The sequence below is a fragment of the Scyliorhinus canicula genome, chromosome 4 (genome assembly GCF_902713615.1).
Source record: "Scyliorhinus canicula chromosome 4, sScyCan1.1, whole genome shotgun sequence".
NCBI classification, from domain to species: Eukaryota; Metazoa; Chordata; class Chondrichthyes; order Carcharhiniformes; family Scyliorhinidae; genus Scyliorhinus; species Scyliorhinus canicula.
The window spans coordinates 157,321,744-157,346,637 of record NC_052149.1 but is presented as its reverse complement, the minus strand read 5'-3'; the positions used below and the strand labels follow the sequence as shown (position 1 = coordinate 157,346,637).

At 43.4% G+C, this 24,894-nt stretch overlaps 1 protein-coding gene across 4 annotated transcripts in view; it reads left to right on the top strand.

Annotated features, from left to right (window-relative positions):
* Positions 1–21,532, top strand: part of LOC119965113 (lateral signaling target protein 2 homolog) — an 85,137-nt gene extending 63,605 nt beyond the window's left edge. For all 4 annotated transcript variants that reach the window (XM_038795440.1, XM_038795439.1, XM_038795437.1 and 1 more), the window contains 8 exons: positions 451–540; positions 2,854–2,955; positions 9,478–10,341; positions 11,783–11,934; positions 14,382–14,501; positions 15,476–15,583; positions 16,396–16,499; positions 19,560–21,532. In XM_038795440.1, the coding sequence (XP_038651368.1) occupies positions 451–540; positions 2,854–2,955; positions 9,478–10,341; positions 11,783–11,934; positions 14,382–14,501; positions 15,476–15,583; positions 16,396–16,499; positions 19,560–19,691 (1,672 nt within the window). In that variant the 3' untranslated portion in view covers positions 19,692–21,532. The remainder of the gene's footprint in view (positions 1–450; positions 541–2,853; positions 2,956–9,477; positions 10,342–11,782; positions 11,935–14,381; positions 14,502–15,475; positions 15,584–16,395; positions 16,500–19,559) is intronic.
* The last annotated feature ends 3,362 nt before the right edge of the window (positions 21,533–24,894 follow it).

Genomic DNA, 24,894 nt, shown 5'->3' with positions numbered 1-24,894 from the left:
CGCTCCGGCGCATGCGCGGACTTCCGCCGGCTGGCGAAGTTCCTTCGGCCCCAGCTGGCGTGGTGCCAAAGACCTTTCCCGCCGGCCGGCGGGGCGCCAACCACTCCGGCACGGGCCTAGCCCCTCCAAGGTTAGGGCTTGGCCCCTAAAGGTGTGGATTTGGGGCGGCCCGACGCCGGAGTGGTTCACAACACTCTTTCCCGCCGGGAACCCCCTCCCCGCCGGGTAGGGGAGAATCCCGGCCATTGTTGCCGTTTTGTCTTATCCAGTCCTATGACTCACCTTGTATTCGTGTAGTTTTACATTTAATTAGTCTTTTATTGTAAGTTACTTGAATTCAAAGGGTTCTCTACTAACTTTAAATGTAGAATCCATCGTTCTTGCTGCATTTGGATATTGCTCCTTGATGATTTCATACTTACTCTGTCAAATGACATCTTCCCACTGCAGGGCATTGAAGCTGGGTTACCTGACACAAGACATGATTGATGGTTTAGAGCCTGTAGTGATGTTTACCATTCCACGCCTCGCTATAATTTGGTAAGGAGCTCAGTTTTCATGAACATTGGAAATAATTTGGTCCCAACATGTACAGCAAAGCTAAATTCCAGAGGTGAGGTGAGAGTAACTTTCTGTGACATCAAACCAATCTTTCACCAAGTATGGAATCAGAGATCCCTAGTAAAACTGAAGCCAATGGCAATTACCTAGCTCAAAGGAAGGTGATTGCTTGTTGGAGGCCAATAATCGCAGCATCAGGTAATTCCACAGGAGTTCCTCGGGTATTTTTTTAAATTCATTTTTACGGGATGTGGGCGTTGCTGGTCGGCCAGCATTTATTGCCTATTCCAAGTTGCTCTTCAGAAGGTGGTGGTGAGTTGCCTTCTTGAACCACTGCAGTCCTTGAGATGTAGGTACACCCACTGTGCTGTTAGGGAGGGAGTTCCAGGATCTTGTTCCAGCGACAATGAAGGAATGGTGATATGGTCAATGACTTGGCGGGGAGCCTCCAGGTGGTGTGGTTCCCAGGTATATGCTGCTCTTGTCCTTCTAGTGGTAGTGGTCGTGGTAGGAACCTTGGTGCGTTACTGCAGTGCATCTTGTACATGGTACACGTTGCTAACACTGTTCGTCAGTGGGGGAGGGTTTTAATGTTTGTCGGGGGAGGGTTTTAATGTTTGTCGAAGGAGGAACAATCAAGTGGGCTGCTTTGTCCTGGATGGTGTCAAGCCTCTTGAGTGTTGCCTCTTGAATATTGTCCAGGTCTTGCTGCATTATCTGAGGAGTCACGAATGGTGCTGGACATTGTGCAGTCATCTACAAACATCCCCACATTTGACCTTATGATGGAAGGGAGGTCATTGTAGCAGCTGAAAATGGTTGGGCCTGGGGCACTATCCTGAGGAACTCCTGCAGTGATGTCCTGGAGATGAGCTGATTGATCTCCAACCACCAAATGATTTTCCTATGTGCTAGGTACGACTACAACCAGTGGAGAGTTTTCCCCCTGATTCCCATTAACTCCAGTTTAGCTAGGGCTCCATGATGCCATACTCATATTGTCCTATGTCCGACCATCTTCAGCTGCTTCATCGATGTCCTTCCTTCTATCAGAAGCTCAGAAGTAGAAATGTTTGAAGACCAAAACAACCTTTGAGCTTGCACTAAGTAGCAAGTAACATTTGTGCCAAACAATGATTGTCTCCAACAAGCGAGAATCTAATCCCCTTTCCTGGGCATTCAATGGCATCACCTTCACTGGATAGCTCCCACACCCCACTATCAACATCCTAGGGATTACCACTGACCTGAAACCGAACTGGATAAACCATATAAATACTATGGCTTGAGACTGTGGCGAGTACCTCTCCTCCAGACTCCCAAATGCATGTCCACCATTTACAAGGCAAGTCAGGAGCGTGATGGAATACTCTACACTTGCCTGGATGGACGCAGCTTCAATAACACTCAAATTCGAGACCATCAGGATAGATCAGCCCACTTAATTGACCCCATCCACCACCTTAAACATTTATTTCCTCCACCACCAACACACAGTGGCTGCAGTGTGTACCATCTACTTGATGCACTGCAACAACTCACCAAGACTTCTTCAACCATATCTTCAAAAGCTGTGACCTCTACAGCCTAGAAGGTCAAGAACAGCAGGTGCATGGGAACACCAACACCTGCCATTTCCCACCCATCATCCTAACTTGGAACTATATCGTTGTTCTTTCACTGTCACCAGGTCCATATCCTGGAACATCCTCCCTTGCAGAATTATGGTGTACCTACATGACAAGTCCTGCAATGGTTCACAGAGGTGTCTCACCACCACCTTCTCAGGAGCAATTAGGGTAGACTTTAAATGCCAGAACCCCAAGAATAACCATTTTAAAAGTCACCTTGTGCCTAGCACCTGATTGTTGCATGTGGAGGGTGTTTCACGTGACAGCTGGACCTAAAATGAAAACTTGCAACCTTCCAGTTCTTTGCTCTCATCCAGAATGGTTCATTAATATTATCCTTTTCATTTCAGGGATCTGTTTTCCATTTAGTTCAAATTGGTTGGAATGGGACACCAGTTATAGAAAAGGCCTGATTTTTCTTTTTGTTTTCACTTCCAAATGGGAAATGGAAATGGAATGGTTTCTGTAACTGGCAACTGATCTGCAATCAATGTCAGTTTTACATTGAACAATTAGTTGAAAATCTACAACCTGCCATTTGGCATCTGATTTTTGGGTGACAATTAGACCTTTTATGCAGCTTGTCACTATAGTTAAAAATGATACCAGAAGCTTCCATCCAGCTAAACCAATGCAGAGCCACTTTTGTTTCTATTTACAGTGGGCTGAGGATCTATCCAGAAGGACCCCTCAACCTAGAGCAGCAGCCAGATGACATGTCCAAGCTTTTTAAACCTTTCTACACCCTCCTGCAAAAGATAAGGTAAAGTGTACATTGTCTAGTTTTTGAAGAAAGGACCTTCTTTCACTTTACGTTAGATTATCATAGAATTTACAGTGCAGAAGGAGGCCATTCGGCCCATCGAGTCTGCACTGGCTCTTGGAAAGAGCACCCTACCCAAGGTCAACACTTCCACCCTATCCCCATAACCTAGTAACCCCACCCAACACTAAGGGCAATTTTGGACACTAAGGGCAATTTATCATGTCCAGTCCACCTAACCTGCACATCTTTGGACTGTGGGAGGAAACCGGAGCACCCGGAGGAAACCCACGCACACACTGGGAGGATGTGCAGACTCCGCACAGACAGTGACCCAACCGGAATCGAACCTGGGACCCTGGAGCTGTGAAGCAATTGTGCTATCCACAATGCTACCGCGCTGCCCCCACAATGCTACCGGACCATAACCAGTTAGAATAGAATGTGCTGAAAACATCTAGTTGGCTGATTGATGTCTGAAAGAGAAAGATGGCATTGGGCTAATGAAATGTACAATGCTATCACTGAAAATAGGCACCAGGCTGGAAGTGGATGTGGAAAATTTTTGTAAGTGCTAAAGTCTGATCCCTGGTTATATTTTCCTTTGACTCTGTCAATGCTGGTAGGTTGGCAGAACATCTCAGGCCACCTGTGAACTCTGTAGCTTGGATATCAATGTAAATGTCTTTTTTGATTTTTAAGCCTAAATTGCTAGTCAAATTAGTGCCTGGTGACATGTCTGTTCCATGGATCTTTTTCTCATCTTCCTTTTTATATGTTCCCTCCTGCAACTTAAGTCAATTACTTTCACTTTGTCCTCTTTGGAGTTTTGGGTGCTGGGGAATTATCCCCCACCTCTTTCTCTAGTGCATGGTTTGGACCAGATTTTGCTACTTTTGGCCTGCCATCTGCAGCTCCATTTATCTTCGGTTCCTCATCCGCATTTGATCATAACACTCACTCACAGCCATCTCTCAATCTTATCAAATAGCCACTTCCACGACCTCAGATTTGCAAACTCAGAAGTACCTATGTGGCCATGTGATTCATCTGCATATCTGGCTTGAACTTATTCAACGTAGTTGTATTTTCCTCGTTAAATCTGCCTCAAAACAACTGTAAACTTGTATGTCTTTTAACCATTTTTCCACTCTTTTAAGACTGACAATCTATGTAAAATACCTTGACTATGGAAAAGGGGCATAAATGAATGTAAACAAAGTAAAAAGCATTGGATAAGCAAAACATTAAATCAGACAAGTATCTAAAATAAAAGACTAAACATGTGAGAGACACCTATTGGTAGAATCCCTTCGGTGTACAGAAATTCATTTTGGGTTTTTTTTTACCCATACACCCTTCTGATTTGGGTGATTCAAAATCCCAAAATGAAAAAGACCAGTAATTCCAAACACAAAATGTAAATATATCTTTTGGTCTGTTCAACCATTTTGCAATCCGATTATTTTATTTCTGCTGAAAGCAAGCAGAACTGTAATTTTCACAAAGCACTGAGAACAGAATTCCTACAGTGCAGAAAGAAGCCATTTGGCCCACTGAGTTTGCACTAACCCTCTGAAAGAGCAGCCTACTAGGCCCACTTCCCCACCCTATCCCAGTAACGCCATCTAACCTGCACATCTTTGGACATTAAGGGACAATTTAGCATTGCCAATCTACCTAACCTGCAATTCTTTGGACTGTGGGAAGAAACCAGAGCACTGAAAGAAACCCGCACAGATACAGGGAGAAAGTGCAAACTCCACACAGACAGTCACCCAAGGACGGAATTGAACCTGGGTCCTTGGCACTGTGCCACCATGCTGCCCTTGTTCAGACTTTGGCAAGTATTTGGGATAATGCCCATGTAAGTGACTGGGCTGCTTCAAGTATGTAATTAGATCAAAGTTTGATTGTTTTAGAACACAGAACATAGAACAGTACAGCACAGAACAGGCCCTTCGGCCCTCGGTGTTGTGCTGAGCATTGTCCGAAACCAAGATCAAGCTATCCCACTCCCTGTCATTGTGGTATGCTCCATGTGCCTATCCAATAACCGCTTGAAAGTTCCTAAAGTGTCCAACTCCACTATCACAGCAGGCAGTCCATTTCACACCCGAACCACTCTGAGTAAAGAACCTACCTCGGACATCCTTCCTATACCTCCCACCCTGAAAGTTATAGTTATGCCCCCTTGTAACAGCTACATCCACCCGAGGAAATAGTCTCTGAACGTCCACTCTATCGATCCTCCTCATCATCTTATAAACCTCTATTAAGTCGCCTCTCAGCCTCCTCCCTCCTAAGAGAAAAGCCCTAGCTCCCTCAACTTTTCCTCATAAGACCTACCCTCCAAACCAGGCAGCATCCTGGTAAATCTCCTTTGCACCCTTTCTAATGCTTCCACATCCTTCCAAAAGTGAGGTGACCAGAACTGCACACAATATTCCAAGTGTGGTCTCACCAGGGTCATGTACATTTGCAGCATAACCCTGTTGCTCTTAAACTCAAGCCCCCTGTTAATAAACGCTAACACACTATCGGCCTTCTTCACTGCTCTATCCACTTGAGTGGCAACCTTCAGAGATCTGTGGACATGAACCCCAAGATCTCTCTGTTCCTCCATACTCCTCAGAAGCCTGCCGTTGAATCTGTAATCCACATTCAAATTTTTTCTACCAAAATGCATCACCTCGCACTTATCAGGGTTAAACTCCATCTGCCATTTTTCGGCCCAGCTCTGCATCCTATCGATGTCTCTTTGCAGCCTACAACAGCCCTCCACCTCATCCACTACTCCACCAATCTTGGTGTCCTCAGGAAATTTACTGACCCACCCTTCAGCCCCCTCCTCCAAGTCATTGATAAAAATCACAAATAGCAGAGGACCCAGCACTGATCCCTGTGGTACACCGCTGGTAACTGGTCTCCAGTCTGAACATTTTCCATCCACCACCACCCTCTGTCTTCTATGTGATAGCCAGTTACTTATCCAATTGGCCAAATTTCCCTCTATCCCACACGTCCTTACTTTCTTCATGAGCCGACCATGGGGAACCTTATCGAATGCCGTACTAAATCCATGTATACGACATCAACTGCTCTACCTTCATCTACACGCTTAGTTACCTCCTCAAAGAATTCAATCAAATTTGTGAGGCAAGATTTACCCTTCACAAATCCGTGTTGACTATCCCGAATTAAGCTGCATCTTTCCAAATGGTCATAAATCCTATCCTTCAGGACGTTTTCCACTAACTTACCCACCACCGAAGTAAGACTAACCGACCTCTAATTACCAGGGCCATTCCTATTCCCCTTGAACAGAGGAACAACATTCGCCACTCTCCAGTCCTCTGGCACTATCCCCGTGGACAGTGAGGAACCAAAGATCAAAGCCAAAGGCTCTGCAATCTCATCCCTTGCCTCCCAAAGAATCCTAGGATATATCCCATCCAGCCCAGGGGACTTGACGGTCCTAAGGTTTTTCAAAATTGCTAATACATCCTCCCTCAGAACATCTACCTCCTCCAGCCTACCTGCCTGTATCACACACTCATCCTCTAAAGCATGGCCCCTCTCCTTGGTGAACACTGAAGGAAAGTATTCATTCAACGCCTCTCCTATCTCTTCTGACTCCATGCACAAGTTCCCACTACTGTCCTTGACTGGCCCTAACCTCACCCGGGTCATTCTTTTATTTCTCACATAAGAGTAAAAATCCTTGGGGTTTTCCTTGATCCGACCCGCCAAAGGCTTTGCATGCCCCCTCCTAGCTCTCCTCAGCCCTTTTTTTTTTTTTAGCTCATTCCTTGCTACCTTGTAACCCTCGAGCGACCCAACTGAACCTTGTTTTCTCATCCTTACATACTCTTCCTTTTTCCTCTTGACAAGACATTCAACCTCTTTTGTGAACCATGGTTCCCTCACACGTTTCCTCCCTGCCTGACCGGGACATACCTATCAAGGACATGCAGTATTTGTTCCTTGAACAAGCTCCACTTTTCATTTATGCCTTTCCCCGACAGTTTCTGTTCCCATCTTATGCTCCCTAATTCTTGCTAAACGAATCATAATTACCCCTCCCTCAATTATAAACCTTGCCCTGCCGTATGGCCCTATCCCTCCATTGCAATAGTGAAAGACACCGAATTGTGGTCACTATCTCCAAAGTGCTCTCCCACAAACAAATCATTACCCAGTACCAAATCCAATGTGGCCCCACTTCTTGTCGGCCTATCCACCCATATTGTGTCAGGAAACCCTCCTGCACACACTGTACATAAACTGCCCCATCCGAACTGTTTGACCTACAGAGGTTCCAATCAATATTTGGAAAGTTAAAGTCACCCATGACAACTACACTGAGACCTCCACACCTATCCATAATCTGTTTTGCAATTTCTTCCTCCACATCTGTATTACTATTTGGGGGTCTATAGAAAACTCCAAACAACATGACCACTCCTTTCCTATTTCTAACTTCAGCCCATATTACATCAGTAGGCAGATCCCCTTCGAACTGCCTTTCTGCAGCCGTTAAAGTATCCTTAATTAATAATGCTACTCCTCCACCTCTTTTACCACCTTCCCTACTCTTACTGAAACACCTATACCTGGGAACTTCCAACAGCCATTCCTATCCCTGTTCTAACCATGTCTCCGTAATGGCCACAACATCGTCATCCCAAGTACCAATCCATGCTCCAAGTTCACCTACCTTATTCCGGATGCTCCTTGCATTGAAGTAGACACACTTCAACCCAACTTCCTGTCTGCCAGTACACTCCTGCGACCTCGATACCCTTCTCAGTACCTCACTACTCTCAACACTGGCTTCTGGACTACAGCTCGTTTTTTTTTTTTTAATTTTTAGAGTAGCCAATTATTTTTTCCAATTAAGGGGCAATTTAGCGTGGCCAATCCACCTAACCTGCACATCTTTGGGTTGTGGGGGTGAAACCCACGCAGACACGGGGAGAACGTGCAAACTCCACACGGACAGTGACCCAGGGCCGGGATTCGAACCCGGGTCCTCAGCGCCGTAGGCAGCAATGCTAAACACTGTGCCACCGTGCTGCCCTGACTACAGCTCGTTTTCCCATCCCCTGACAAATTAGTTTAAACCCCCCCCCAGAAGAGCCATCTCAAATTTCAATCCCAGGATATTGGTGCCCCTCTGGTTTAGGTGCAAACCGTCCTGTCTGTACAGGTCCCACCTTCCCCAGAATGTGCTCCAATTATCCACATAACTGAAACCCTCCCTCCTACACCATCCCTGCAGCCACGTGTTTATCTGCACTCTCTCCCTGTTCGTCAACTCGCTAGCATGTGGCACTGGCAACAAACCAGAGATGACAACATGGTTTGTCCTGGCTCTCAGCTTCCACCCTAGCTCCCTAAATTCCTGTTTTAAATCCCCGTCCCTTCTCTTACCTATGTCGTTGGTACCGATGTGGAACATGACTTGACTGTTCCCCCTCCCCCTTAAGGATTAAACGCGGTCCGAGACGTCACAGACCCTGGCACCCGGGAGGCAACATACCATTCGTAAGTCTCTTTCGTTGCCACAGAACCGTCTATCTGTCCCTCTAACTATCGAATTCCCAATAACTATTTCTCTCCTGTTCTCCCTCCTTCCCTTCTGAGCCACAGGGACAGACTCAGTGCTGGAAATCTGGTCACGGTGGCTTACCACTGGTAGGCCGTCCCCCTCAACAGTATCCAAAACAGTATACTTATTACTGAGGGGAATGACCACAGAGGATCCCTGCACTGACTGCTTCCTCCCAGCCCCTCTCACCGTTGCCCATCTATCTACATACTTCGGAGTAACTACATCCCTGAAGCTACTATCTATGACCACCTCTGCCTCCCAAATGATCTGTAGTTCATCCAGCTCCAGCTCCAGTTCCCTAATGTGGTTTCTGAGGAGCTGGGGATGGCTGCACTTCCCACAGGTGAAATCAGCAGGAACACTGACAGCGTCCCTCACCTCAAACATTCTGCAGGAGGAACATTGCACTACCTTCCCTGCCATCCCCTCTAGATAACTTATGGATAAAAGAAAGAAAGATCTTTCCTGATATTCACTCACCCCCTTAGGTTAGAAGAGGTGGAAGGGTGGGGGACACTACAACTGTAGTGTCTCGGGTTTAGCAACCGCCCAACTTATATACAGGTAAAAGTAAAACACTTGAGCACCTACCTGAATCGGAAGCTGCACTCCGGCTCCCTCTCTCTCTCTCCCGCTCCCGGAAATGAAGGCCGCTGGAACCTGGGGATAAGTTTAAGCACCTACCTGATTCCCAGGTAGCTTAATTTGGTTTAGCACAGTGGGCTAAACAGCTGGCTTGTAATGCAGAACAAGGCCAGCAGCATGGTTTCAATTCCCGTACCAGCCTCTCCGAACATGCGCCGGAATGTGGTGACTAGGGGCTTTTCACAGCAACTTCATTGAAGCCTACTTGCGACAATAAGTGATTATTATTATTATTATTTAATTTTCAACTTTACCCCTAGGGACTTACTTTATGTCCTCACGGAAGAAGAACTATCTATCTTGGAGAAGAGCCTGTGTGCTGTAGAAGCTGAAGATTTCTTCAATGCCCATACAATGTTGCCGAGCCTTTCACCCCTTCACAACAGCACACTGAATCATGAAGGACTTGATGAATATGCCGATGGAGTTTCACCTATTACATCTGATTCGGAGGAGCCTGATCACTTAAAATTGATCAAACACCAAGCAACCAATGAAATGTATTCACAACAGTCTAACTCCAATATGTCCAATTCACTCCAACAAGCTCCCAATGAAATAACAGGTTCTTTGGAAGCTTCCAATCTTCGGGAGACAGAAAATGAAATATGGCAACAAGAGTTTGGACGAGGCACCCACGGCAACATGCTGGCGAATGCACTGAATCAAAATGATACAATCTTGGGGGATAGTCCCGAGTCATCTTTACCTGCTTTCACCGACAGTGTGACTGATTTCAATGTCATTCAGCACTGTAGTGTTGCAGAAAATAACCTCACTTCAGAACCTGACCAACAAGAATTAGTTGGTGGGCTTGAATCACCAGGAGCATCCACATTTAATGCCATCCAAACCCATTATTTGTCCGATATTCCAGATAAAAGCTGGGTGCCAACTACTTCTGAACAGGGCCATGTTGTCCCTTCATTAAGTGTTTATTCTTCTGGTAGGGACACTCTGAAACAAGAAGCTGAGGCATTATCTTTTCAGGAAGCAAGTGAAGAGCATGTGGAAGGAGCTGAGGAACAACATAAGATGAAGAGCTCTGAAATTACAAAACAGTACAGTTGCGATGGAAGAACCTCAAATACAAGTATGGTGCCTGAAGATCCACATAATATCAGGTGAGGTGTAAAAGAAATTTAGGACATTTCGGGCATAATATCCAAAACCAGGCTGAATAAGAATTATGGATAGCTCAAAAGCAGTTTTAAGACTAAGATTCGTGAGGTAAATAGTTAAATATAACTAGAATATTTTGTTCCTTTCCTGCACTCTCAGCTGCCATAAAGCCTAAAGGAAATTAAAATCCACCAGAAAATACAATAATATTCAAAGCTGAGTTGGACAGGTGAGGTACAGGATGGAGAAGTTTTCTGTGTATTAAGAAATTCCTTCCAAAACTAGCAAGCTACCGTGGGAATAATTCCTGAAGAGTAACCAGTACTGGAAGAATGGAGCAACCAAAAATGTGCTTTTGGGGTCAAAGAGATTCTTACACATTGGGTCAAAATAATGCAGAAATAGGAAACCAGTAAGGGGACAGCTTAGCCTAGTCTTCCTCGACTTGAAGTCACATCTTCCTTCACTTTACATAATCTATATTACCTTAACCTACGAGCTCCAGGGCGTCGCATCTGGGGCTCCCCGGAGGTCCGCTGGGGACCCACCCAGAAGTTCCTATGTTCCCTGTACCGAGAAATATCCAAAAATTATGATTTAAATCGCAAACAGATGATTCTGACATCAATAGTTACCCAGAACCCACTCAAAGACTTAAAACCACTTTGAGCTTCTGGGTTACTATTGGAGAGATTCACACCACCAACCCCACAATGGGACTGGCCTCGCTGCTGACCACATCCATATACTTGCTTTCAGTTACCTCCTTCATGGCTTGTCAAAGACCTTTATATCTGGCTGGACCTTTAAACCTACCTGGTTTATGGCAACCAGTACTGTTTTCTTTTTTTTTAATGGTGCGTGCCATATTCAGCTGTGACTCTACAACCCTCGATGCTAGGCCCCAGGGACATGGTGCACTGCCCAGATCTCACCCGGTCTAAGTCGGAAGGCCGGGTGAGATCAGATTGGCTGGATTTCAAGATGAGCAATTTCAAATGGAGTGGCAATCCGACTCAATTGCCACTCCATCTGAAGTTACGGACCAATTTATTGTTCCTATCTTTCAAATGAGGTCTCCTCCTTATTACTAAATTGAGGGGAGGTAAAATGGTCCAAAATCATCCTTGGACTGATTCAAAGAAATGGTTCTGTTCAACCATCAATATGTCTGTCCGCTTTTAGCATTTTTAAGGTAATTGTTTCGTGACTGTTGAGTCAGTCTGCAGATTTTATTCAGTTTTTTCTCCACTGGTTTTTAATGATTTCGAAATCTGAATGAAATGTATTAACTGGGAAAACTCCAGATTTTAATTTGCTCATCACCGAACAATTTCTGTAAAAGGCGTGTTTCAGGCACTGCTAAAATACTTGTCACATTTTCATAATTATGGAAAACAAATTAGATGCTGTAACACACTGATTTGTACACTTCACTCGCAGAGTGACTGAAGGAGAGAATGAGCCTCGTGTTGTGGATCATGAAACAATAAAACACGCAGTATGGGCTGTGAGAGCAGCAGTAAAGGAGGAAATCAGGGCACAGTACCGCAGCCGTAGTGATATGCTTCATCGGCTCTTTGTTTGTATCTCAGGTATGTCATCCAGGATTTTAAGGCCAGTGTATAACATTGCAGCTTTAATGTGTGGTGCCAAAGAGTGCTAAAAATGCTGTTGCTTTTTTTAAAGCCCCTCATTTCATTGACTCCTTGACTGCGACCATGTTCCCTTAAATGGAATACTGGAAAATCCAAAGGAGAGTTATTTCTATGCACGTCTTGAAAACCAGAGAGTTGAAAACCATCTATTGTGTAGTGTAGGGCTGTGTTTTTCCCGGGACTCACTTTTGCCAATTGCCCGACCTTTGGGATCCACGCTGGCTGAACTTTGTGACCCACGCCAGTTGACCTCCATTACACACGCCACCTGAATGGTTTGCTTACCTGAATGCAAAAAGGGAGCCTGCTTGGTCCTCATAATCTTACTCCAGTCAGTTCCACAGGAGGATAGGAAATGCACATTTCAGGTGCAGAGTTCAGCCAGCTCTTTTGTGTCGCCTTCATTTTTCTGAAAACAGAAGGTCCAACCTTGCGCATGTCGGTCATGAAGGACAATAGCAACAAAATGCTGCTTTTGCTCAGCACTGGATACTCCCGGGATATGTTACTCCAGAATGCTGACAGCCTTATGAACCTTTGGTGCATTTTTAATATGCTGTCACAGATCAGGTACAGCAGCTTAATCTTTTCATTTGGAGTCAGCTGTACATTAATAACTGACTCTGCCGTCTCAACCTCAAAAGGAATTCTTCATCCTCCACATCTCTTTCAGAATCTGAAACAACTTCTCTCATTTTCCAGTACTCCCCTGCATATAAACACACATGGGTTTTTCATTCTTATTTACATTAGCGCAATTGACAAAACCATACCTCAAGAAATACTGCTTTGTTCCCTAGTTAAGTTTCTTCTTTGTAGGCTGTTCACCAGAATTCCTGATGCTGTGGACAGTCTAAAACTAGCACTGCTCTGTCCTGCCATGGATTCTCCAGAGTAACGCTCTCCAGCAGATTGAGATGCAAGATCCTGGCCAGTAGGTACACTGCCTATTTGTGTCTCTGGCCGACTCTTTAATGTAACAAAACAATCCATATTCACAGTCCTCTTGACTTGCTTGCTAGCAGCTAGAAAATGGAAGAAGTTCTCCTCTAATTTGGCACCAAAAGCACGTACGTACAGGGTACTTGACTGCTGCCACTTGTGGTCGGAAGAGTATGCACAGCCTCATTTCATTCTCAGTTATAAGTCGGCAGTGGCCTATCTCAATTTAAATGCCGGTAGCAGCTGTCGGCGGGGGGGGGGGGGGCTTTATGGTACCCACCCGTGAGTTGCGACCCCGCACTTAGAAAAATCCTGGTATGGAGAGTCTGGGGAATAGGTTATGATAGCCTCGTGCTTTTGGTACCAGACTAGTAAACTGATATTGTGGGTTCAGTACCCACTGTGGCAAGTATAATTCAATAAGTCTGGGTAATTTGTGAGCTAGACACATGGGAACACCTGCAACGTCTCCAAGCCACACACCATCCTGACTGGGAACATATCACAAGTTCCTGATCACCCTTCCTAACAGGACCATGAGTATACCTAGACCAGATGGACTGCACGGGTTCATGAACATGGCTCACTGCCACCTTCTCGAGGGCAATTGGGGATGGGCAGAAAATGCAGGCCTTATCAGTAATGCTAACATCAAATAAATATATATATATTTTAAACTCTGCTGTCGACGATGAAAATACATAACTATGAAATAATCTTGATTTCAAAATATTTTTAGAATCTTTTTTTGAGATTTGTTTCTTTTGTTTAAAAATTGGTTTTGAAACCTATAGTCTAGATCAGGGGTGGGCAAACTTTTCCGTGCAAGGGCCACATTCAAAAATTCACAATTCACAAAGGGCCGCATAGTATATTAAGTAAAATAATTACTTCACCCGGTTATGATTCTGGGCGCCTCATATAGAACATAGAACAGTACAGCACAGAACAGGCCCTTCGGCCCTCGACGTTGTGCCGAGCAATGATCACCCTACTCAAGTCAATGTATCCACCCTATACCAGTAAGTAACCCAACAGCCCGCCTCCATTAACCTTAAAAAAAATTTAAAAAAAAAAAAATAAATTAAAAATTTTTTTTTTTTTTTTTTTTTTTTATGACTTGGCGGGCCGCAGAAATACCTTTGGCGGGCCGCATGCGGCCCGCGGGCCGTAGTTTGCCCACCCCTGGTCTAGATGTTCTCACACTCGTGTGATGCGAGCTGGAATGGGTTGCCAGGGAAGGTAATTAAAGCCCAGGCACTGGATTCATTTGAACAGATAGATATGTATGGGAAAATGATTTTGTTATTCTGAAGGTAAGAGGTAAAAAAAGACTGAAGAACGTTTGTCATCGGAATCAGTCTTGCGTATTTTTATTTTGTGTGCACTGAACCCCCAACTTGCATTAGAGTTCTGAATCTTCTTGGCCGTGTTTGGAACAGGTGTAGCAGATCAACTTCAGACCAACTTTGCAGGAGACCTGCGGCGAATTTTAAAAACTGTCTTCGAGATTGCAACGTCAACCCCAGAAAAGAATGAAGATGCTATAGAAGAGGAAACAGGTATACCGGATTTCACTTCTAGCTCTTCACTGTTCACCTGCCTGCTTCAATTGTAGTCCCTGGTATAAAGATTTAAAAGGACATATAAATACCAAATATCTTTCTCTGCTCAAATGAGGGCTTTTATAGCCCTGTCTATTTGTAAACCCCACAGAACCGTAAATAATGGGATATTATACATACGGGCAGCACGGTAGCACAAGTGGATAGCACTGTGGCTTCACAGCGTCAGGGTCCCAGGTTTGATTCCCCGCTGGGTCACTGTCTGTGCGGAGTCTGCACGTTCTCCCCGTGTCTGCGTGGGTTTCCTCCGGGCGCCCCGGTTTCCCCCCACAGTCCAAAGACGTGCAGGTTAGGTGGATTGGTCATGATAAATTGTCCTTAGTGACCAAAAAGGTTAGGAGGGGTTATTGGGTTAAGGGGATAGGGTGGACGTGAGGGCTTAAGTGGGTCGGTGCAGACTCGATGGGCCGAATGGCCTCCTTCTGCACTGTATGTTCTAAAAGACACCAGCTGTTGCACATAAATGAAATAGACTTGTTTTTTCTTGAACCTACTGCAGTGGCGGGAGGAGGAAAACCTGAAATACACCCCCACCCCTGCCCCCTCTGCTGACCTGTTGACAGGAGACTATACAGGGCGGGGAAGCATGGATTGGCCATGAGTTGTAAGTAGGTTGCAAAGGGGAAAGCCCTTGTGTGTCTCTACTCTCACAGGTACAGCTACAATGAAGACATTATTGCCAGAAATGCAGTGCAAAGGTGTGCAGTTCAATGGGGAAGCAATACCAGAAAGAATCACTGTCCAGATGCTGAGCCTCTGCAAAATGCAACATCCTACCCAACATCCTACCCACATTCTGGTCTTGTGGAGAATTTTCATTGAACTTAGTGCTAACATTTTATAAATTGAAAAATGTAAATCAGTTGTGTATTGTAATAGCTTCTTTTTCTTTACCTTCTTGCTTCTTGCAGAGGAGGAGAATGTTACTCTGGAGCCTACCTTGGAAGATTGTGCGCTGTGTCAGGAATCCCATTCCTATCCTTCTAGAACCTCCAATTTAAACAGCACAAAACTAGAAGGTACATCAAATTGCTATTGTACTGGACACAACTATGGCCAGCCTCTAATTAAACATCTCTATTTAATTGTGAAAATATTGGTGTCGGACTAAGTTTCCATGAAGACCAATGTTCAGTTCATTACTGGATAAAAATACATATTCAATTTATCAGTTAGCTATTTAAAGAGTCTTTATTTTACAAATTGATCAACTTGCTGAAGCAACCAATGTGTAAAAAAAAAAGTACTGCCTGCCAGGGTGCAAGTCAACCAAGGAACTAGTTGTACAAATCTTTGCACCTTCATTAATGTATGCCTTTGGCACTCTGGCCTACTCTATCACTTTTACAAGAGACAGAAGAAGAGTATTTGTAAAGGTAGGTTTATATATACACTTTTTTCACTTTCACCCCACCTCTCTTGCTCCTCAGTAAATTCAAAGTCCAAATTTTAAAGCTTATTTCCTGCTCATGAAGGGTAATACATAGATACATAGCTACATCATGTTTCTTCATTTGGTCTTCTCCAATCACCCACTCCCATGGAAGAATTTTTCTGTGAAGTGACTATTCTGCTGTACATTTTACTGAGTTACTGTTGCCTTTCTCTAACCCAGGATTAACCTTAATCAGCCACCACATCAATTCAATTTCTCCATGCCTTCTTGCCACATCAAAGTGGTTGACCCTGTAGAATATCCTGAAATGTCTATCTGCGTTGGGAAGACTGGTCCGAAGGTCAAATTATTTGTATGCCTGCAAAATGGTTCATTTTTCAGTTTTTGTAGCATTCATGCAAGTAATTACTTTGTTTTTGCCCCTCCCAATTATAGTGCCCCCAGAGTGGATTGCAGACTCCGCCTGTAATCAATGCATGTCTTGTAAAGCACCGTTTACGATAATCAGAAGGCGCCATCACTGCAGGAACTGTGGAAAGGTTTGAATTTTAAACATTTGCATGTAAACTACAATCAAATATAAAGTGTTGATCACATGGAAGGGAGTAATTGACAGTGCAATCTGGAATCTTTATAGCTATAACTGTCGATGGTTTCAGCCAGTGTCCTACACCACAATTGTAGTACTTTGGGTTCGCCAATGTTATATTCCACCAAAATATAGTGCCGTGTTTTGTACACATGATTCACTGAGGACTCTGTTCTCATTTCACTTGTAGATTTCATTCACGTGATTGACATTTTACTTCGCTATTTTTCTACATAATTTTGTTAAATTAAGACCAAAAAATTGAAATGAGACCCTTGAGCTGAAATATGTTTTTTTTTAGCTACCCGGAAGGCATATGTTCTCCTTCAATTTAGCACAATATTCTGATCAACATGTTAGCAAGTAAATGATCACTGCAGAGAGATGGATCCTATTTTGGTTACTCTTCCCTAATCCCTTTAGTTTACTACAATACCTCCTTTGCTCCCTCCTTGTTACTGAGATTATACCTTAATTTTTGGTGTAGGCAAAACCCTTTGTAGAATTTCAATGAGGCACATCATAATATGTCACCTGGCCACTGTTACCTGTTGAATGAAGTACTGAAAGCATATAAATAATACAATGGTTGTGATCAAATCAAATGCAGTTACTATACAGTATGTACATAAGTAATGGCCATAGGGCAGCATGGTGGTGCAGTGGTTAGCACTGCTGCCTCACGGCACCAAGGACCCAGGTTCGATCTGGTCCCGGGTCACTGTCTGTGCAGAGCCTGCGCATTCTACCTTTGCCTGTTTGGGTCCGGCCCCTCAACCCAAAAAGATGTGCAGGATGGGTGGATTGGCCATGCTAAATTGCCCTTAATTGGGGAAAAGGAAAGAATTGGGTATCTAAATTTATATTTTAAAAATAAGTAATAGCCATGAGGATATTGGAAAGCATATGCCTCTTTTTGATTGTAACATTGTTTTCCAGAATTCCTGTCTCTTTCTGTACAATTGAGTGCTACATTTCCTATATATACACTACATAAATGCAAGTCTTTTTAATGAAAGATCTTCGCACAATGATACCAAACAGGATAAATCTGAATGGCACTAATATTTAGCTCATGGGCACAAGTACATGAATTAGAATTAGAACAGTACAGCACAGAACAGGCCCTTCGGCCCTCAATGTTGTGCCGAGCAATGATCACCCTACTCAAGCCCACGTATCCACCCTATACCAGTAACCCAACAACCCCCATTAACATTATTTTTTTAGGACACTAAGGGCAATTTAGCCTGGCCAATCCACATAACCCGCACATCTTTGGACTGTGGGAGGAAACCGGAGCACCCGGAGGAAACCCACGCACACACGGGGAGGACGTGCAGACTCCGCACAGACAGTGACCCAGCCGGGAATCGAACCTGGGACCCTGGAGCTGTGAAGCATTGATGCTAACCACCATGCTACCGTGCTGCCAGTAAATTATAGCAGTTCTTCTGAAATGAAATGAAAATCGCTTATTGTCACGAGTAGGCTTCAATGAAGTTACTGTGAAAAGCCCCTAGTTGCCACATTCCAGCGCCTGTCCGGGGAGGCTGGTACGGGAATTGAACCGTGCTGCTGGCCTGCTTGGTCTGCTTTAAAAGCCAGCGATTTAGCCTGGTGAGCTAAACTGCATGTATAAAAAAAATGAAGTTACTGTGAAAAGCCCCTAGTCGCCACATTCCGGCGCCTGTTCGGGGAGGCTGGTACAGGAATTGAACCGTGCTAATGGCCTGCCTTGGTCTGCTTTAAAAGCCAGCTCTTTAGCCCTGTGCTAAACCAGCCCCTACTCATATTTTTTTCCGGAGGAGTACTGTAAAACATACAATATCAACATCAGTTGTTGAATATATGTTAGTGCCAAGATCCAGAAACCGCTGTAGAGGAACAATCTTCAGACTCCAAACCAGAATACCACAGCCGATTTATTTCCCATCCCATCCTTGCTGGTTCACTTACTGTGTGTACTGCTATTTCAGAATTTAGGTGTGTTGCTCGTTGTGTTCTCTCTTTAATTGGCTCTGTTTATGGCGGTTAATATGGTCGCCTTCCTTAATTCTAATTACGTTTGCTCAAGAGTCGCCAGGTATCTTTTGATACCGCCACAAAGTTCAAAACCGAATACTGATCAAAGACTCGATACACCAGTTAGTAAGTTTGAAATCAATGCTCATTGATTTACACACACAGTCAATTATACTCATGCACAAACTCTACCAACTAAACTATCACTACTACTAAAGCCTATACTTAGCTTCGGGCGCCCACTCAGTCAGAGGAACAATGGCCGTTGTCCGGTTCTGAGGCTGCTGGGGTCGAGCTGGTACGGAATGGTAGCTAGGAGCATCTATCTCGTAGCGTGTGTTGACTTTGGACTTACTTGTTCTGGTGCAGCTGCTAGGCAGGTCTCAGAGCCAAGGCCAAGAGAGCGATTCTCTCTTGCGGGTTTCTTATACCCAAAGGGGCTTCGCGCGCTTTTGGGCGGGCCTTGAACTTGGTCCCAATTAATTGGACCGTCTCTTGATCATTGGTATCGATTTTCTCCAATAAAGGGGTGGGTGCCCTGATTGCTGGGTGGGTCCTAGGTGGCCGTTGGCCTTCTTTGTTCTAGTCTCCTCTGGCGCCGGGGTGTCTGCCATAGTATCGTTTACCTAAATGTTACTCTTTTGTCCCCGGATATGGCTCATTAGTATGGTCATGGCTTTGCAGTATCGGTCTTGTCTGGGAGCTACAGCTCCAACCAGCAGACAAACCTTGCACCTGCTTGCTTTCTCCGCATAGTCCATTTTCCCTGCATTCCTTGCAAAGTGTCCATTTTGTAATCAGGACGTGGCCACCCCAGGTGGCTACAGGTGAAAGCAACTTGTAGCATTTAATGCTGAGTTTTGCATTGCTGGGATAAGACGCTTACAGTATACAAAGAGAACTATTCCACCTCCTTGTAGTGTTGTTCTTCACCAGGATGTTTGATGTGCTGGGAAAACTGAAAGTCTACTTTCTTTTGCTTCAGATATTCTGTTCCCGCTGCTCCTCCCAGTCGGCACCATTGCCTTGGTTTGGACAGATGAAGCCAGTCCGTGTCTGCACTCACTGTTACACAGTTCACCTCACTCCCTGCTACTCCACTACATCTGCATGTTAACCTGAAGCTCCAAGCCAGTGAGTCTCACCAAAGAACATCGGAATAAACCCACTATAATGATTATGTCGGGTCCCTGTGAACAAGAGGAGAAAAATCTTCAAATCATCAACTGCAAAGAATTCAATTCTTCCCAGTCCAACTCTGTAGTCTCAATTCAATGTATTAACTCTGATACCATTGCAAATCTATAAAGAACAGCAGTTAATTGTGAATTATTTCTGCAGCATCCTCTGATATAAAAGATGTGCTTGGTAACTCAGGTTATTTAATGACAACTGTGTCGATGATTTCTTCTCAATGGATAAAGACAATCAGCAAAATGTTTGTATAATTTTAAGGTAGGGACCATCAACGAACTTAAATTTTCTATTATTTTGTTGCATCAACATAATTTGGTGCTGTAAATTGCTAATGAGCATACATGGGAATGAAAATAATGCTAATATTCAAAAACAGTATCACATCCAAGAAGTGGGGGAAAGAATCAAATCTTCCTGATTCAATAGGCATCTGTTGTTACAATTTTTGTTTACAATGATCCATATGCATAGTCTAGCTTATTATAATTCCAGTTAAGCGACCTGGATTGTTAACCTCAGGTAAATTGCATTAAAGTGATGTACTCCAAAAGTGGGCACTTTCTGAGACAATTTTTTTTTTGCCCTAAGAATAACTTGTGTGAAAATCTTTAGATTAATATTTCAGAATAACATCAATTTGATTTCTAAAGAATTGTTTTTTTGCCCACTCTGTATTAATTGCAATAGCAAGAACTTACATTTGTTATTGACGATGCAAATCTAAGAATAATTGCACAAAATTGTTGCTGCTCCTATATGTATAAATTTCAGTAATCTAGTTTACTAAATACTAATACTAAATTTGGCACTTAACTTCTGGATGTTTTGTGAGGCCAAAGAGATTCTTGAAGGTTTTGGTTTCCTTTAGCTCATATTTTCACTGGAATTAATTCTGGGAGTTGGCTAGTCTGTAGTTCTGGAATTATGGTCATGCTTATGTGCACTTATAATCACTAATTGCATTTGTGTTTCCATAACCGTATGCTCCAGTGACACACCTATAAGTTGATTTCAGCCTTTGCTGTCAAATGAGCATGCTTCAAGATTTTAATTGATAGAATGTGGATGGACTTTCACACCAATGTATAATGTTTAGATGTGACCATCATCTACAAATATCTTGGGCCATGTTGTCACTATTTATTGGTCACGTTAGCAACAACTTTGAAGTCATCCCTGTCTCCAAAATGAAGCGGACTGAATCAAAGGTTAATGCGCTTTTCTAAACTTAAAGGTTTGTGCAATCAATGTTGAATGCATTATTGAATAATGTATTTTGCACTAACACATGCTTCAGCCATGCTTTATAAATGTAGTCACCAATGATGTGTTTCAGGTCACTGACTCCTATTAAACATGTTAATTTACAATATAGTACATGAATATATAGTTGTTCAAAAACCATGCTGCAATTACATCGCAATTATATTTGCAGTACTAAGTTTAAATTGAAAGTCACATTACAATTTTTTTGTATACTCTGATATAATAGTGATCCTTATCTTTTAGGTAAGAAAATGCACTTTTGTACAAATAATTAACTGGATGTTCTGAGTGAAAAGTTTACTAAACGTCAGGGGAATTTTATACTTTAATTTGGTCAGTGCAATGCATGTATAATCTTTAGACATAGATCACTTCACCATCTTTCAGTCACTGAAAATTCCTAAATTGCAATGAAAGGCTTCACAGAACAAACAAATTTAAATGTAATCTTCTATGTCTTTTTTTCACTAAAGCTGAATAAATTAATTCTCCATTCTTCAGTCTGGATTTCCTACTTCATAAAATTGGAAGAGATCGTGGATTAAAGTGATGCCTGGTTTTATAACCGCTTTCAAAATCTTTTATGATCAGTTGGGAACAGTGATCGCGGTTTCATTTTTCTGAAGTAAGCCAGCTACGACTCGGTAAAATTTGGTTGTTGGGGGAATACCACATTGTTTACCTCACTCCGACTTCACTGACCCACTTTGATTGTCATCTGCAGACTGTAGTGCAATATCTGTTACATTTTTTTTGTTGATACTCTTCTGAATAATACCAAGATACGCTTTTGCATACTTCGAATCTAATAATTTAAAGAAACTGAATATACTGGAAAAACGTAGGTCTGGCAGCATCTGTGGAGAGAGAAACAGAGTTAGCTTTTCTAGTCCTTATAACTCAGTATTTGTTTTTGATTGCTCATATTTTTGGGGAAATAACCACTGTTTAGAGAGAAGGGAAAAAATATTTGTGTCATCGTTGTACATATTTTTAAGCCCCTCTCTACATCCTTCCCTTAATATGTAAACTCTTCAATTTATCCAATAACGTCACCTTTGGATTATTTTAAAGGGAGAGTATTATATCCCACTTTCACCCCCCCCCCCCCCTCCCCCCTCCCAAACCTATAGAAGTGTGCAGAGCCACATATCTCATCCTAAGGATCTTAGCTAATACATTTGTATTTCAGTGATCCAAACAGAGAACCATCCGATGATTCTATAGGCTGGGAAATTATAAATGCCTTGCCTTTATGAACTGTGTGTCAGTCTACACTGCAACTGAAACCTACAGCTATAATGTTTGAAAGTTGATCATAACAATTGGTTAATCGTCTTTCTATTTTATTGGAAGTGATTAGAATTACGTTTTATCACCTTGGCGTTTGCCACAAACGTATATTGACGTTTTAATTTTTTTGTATTCTATGCAATTCAAATGAATCTTCACTACAGTACTTTCAAATAAAATGTTGCAAGTTATCTTTAGGGTGCTTTTATTTTTTTCTTTCTAATTTATCACTGGTTTCAGGTATAGAATTTGCTCATGTTGAATTGGATTGTCTATGTGAGAGACTGGTGATCATAGATCATAGAATTTACAGTGCAGAAGGAGGCCATTCGGCCCATCGAGTTTGCACCGGCTCTTGGAAAGAGCACCCTACCAAAGTTCAACACTTCCACCCTATCCCAATATCCCAGTAACCCCACCCAACACTAAGGGCAATTTTGGACACTAAGGGCAATTTATCATGGCCAATCCACCTAACCTGCACATCTTTGGACTGTGGGAGGAAACCGGAGCACCCGGAGGAAACCCACGCACACACGGGGATGATGTGCAGACTCCGCACAGACAGTGACCCAAGCCGGAATCGAACCTGGGACCCTGGAGCTGTGAAGCCATTGTGCTATCCATAATGCTACCGTGCTGCCCAAACGATGGGACACACCTTGAACAGTTTGATGGCTGTGGGTTGGATCTGGTTATGATTTTCTGCTTTACTGACTGTCAGAAGTGCACCATTTGACTTTATACAAACGATTCTGTTCCATTCTGTAGCAACAAGCAATCACTTCAGAGCAATCTCTGAAGTGTTAACTTGGAGCATTTTAAGTTCAATTAGCAAAATGATTAATTGGGAAAAAGAAGTGTTGAACATAAAATGTCCAAATGCCTAGAGAATGAAATGGCCCAATTGGAGTTAGAGAACAGCTCGTGAATAGTGTGCATTGTATCGTAGATTTAGAAAAATTGTGGAGAATGCCAAGGAACAATCTGGAATCGAAAGCCAAGAACAATCTGGAATCAAATTCTTACGTGGAGGAGGAGTACTTTCTGTGAATTCGGAGGGATCCGGCTGAGGGAAAAAGAAGTCAATGAGTGACAGGTAGAAATTAAATGAAACAATAAGTCATGCTTAAAGAGACATTTAATTACAGCCTAGATATATTATCTGGGTGGGAATTTGCAAAAGGAAGATAACCAGAGATCCCTGGATTAAAATGACAGAGGACAAGTGAAAAACTAAATAAGCGGGCCAAATATATAGTACTCAAATAGATTTGTGACCATCATGGTAGGTTCTTCTATAGGCATATTCACAGTAAAAGGGTTGTCAGAGGAACTGTTGGACTAATTAAGCTAGGGATCAGAATGGAGATCTTTTGGTGAAGGTAAAAGGCATAGATGAGGTACTTATTGAGATAAACCTAGATGGAGATAGTAGAAAGGTTAACAATACTTGAAGTGACCCAATCAGATGGGATGCATCCAAGATTGCTGAGGGAAGTAAGGTATAAATAGCAATTTTAAGTATTCCAATGCTCCGATGTAAGGGATGGTGTCAAAAGAATGGAAGGTTGTAACCCTTTGGGAATTGATCACTTGTTCAAAAGGATACACCTGACATTTACGGGCTCATCCGTTTAATGTCTGTGGTGGGGAAGCTTTTATGTACAATAATTCGGGTAGAAATCATCAGTAACTTGGGCAAGCAGGGAAGGACCAACTGCAGGTAAGGAAGGGCTGGGTGGGACAGACCTACCATTCCTGCTACTGAATGAGAGCCAGGGGGATCGTCATACTGCTAAGTAAGAGGATGGTGTTTACTGTGATGCGGAGAGTTATGGATGCGGGGGATGGTATGTTGTGGTCAGCGGTGTCCTGGACAGGGTGCCGGTAGTTCTTGTCAACGTGTACACTCACAACTGGGATGACACGGAATTTATAAAGAACATCATTGCGGAAATCCCCGACATGGATATGCACGACTGATCATGGGAGGAGACTTTAACTGTGTAAAGGACTCGGTGACGGACAGGTGGAACACCAGAATGGGGAACATGACAGGCATGGATGTGAGGTTGGAGATGGGTCGTGCCCAACACCCCACATGAAGGTTAGACATGGCCCTCGTGGCCGACAAGATCTTCTGGCAGAAAACCTCACAGGTCGTAGGCGAGTACGTTATGAACAACCGAGAGGCATTGAAGGCTGTGATTACGTGGGAGGCATTGAAGGCTGTGATTAGGCGAGAAATTATCGGCTGTAAGGCTTGCAAAGACAAAGAAGAGAGGGAGGCGAAGCAACAACTGACCTCCATTCTGGAGGTTGACAGACGGTACTCCGAGAGCCCCGACTGTAGAGTTTCTGCTATCCATCAGGAAAGCAGTGCATCAACTCCGCCAGACACAGGGGACCTTTTACGAGCATGGAGATGAGGATAGCCGCCTGCTAGCTTACCAGTTAAGAAAGCAGGCAGTCACAAAGGAAATAGCACAGGTAATGGATAGCAGAAGCAGGCTGATAGCTGAACCAAAAAAGGTCAACCAAGAATTTGATGTCTCCTACCT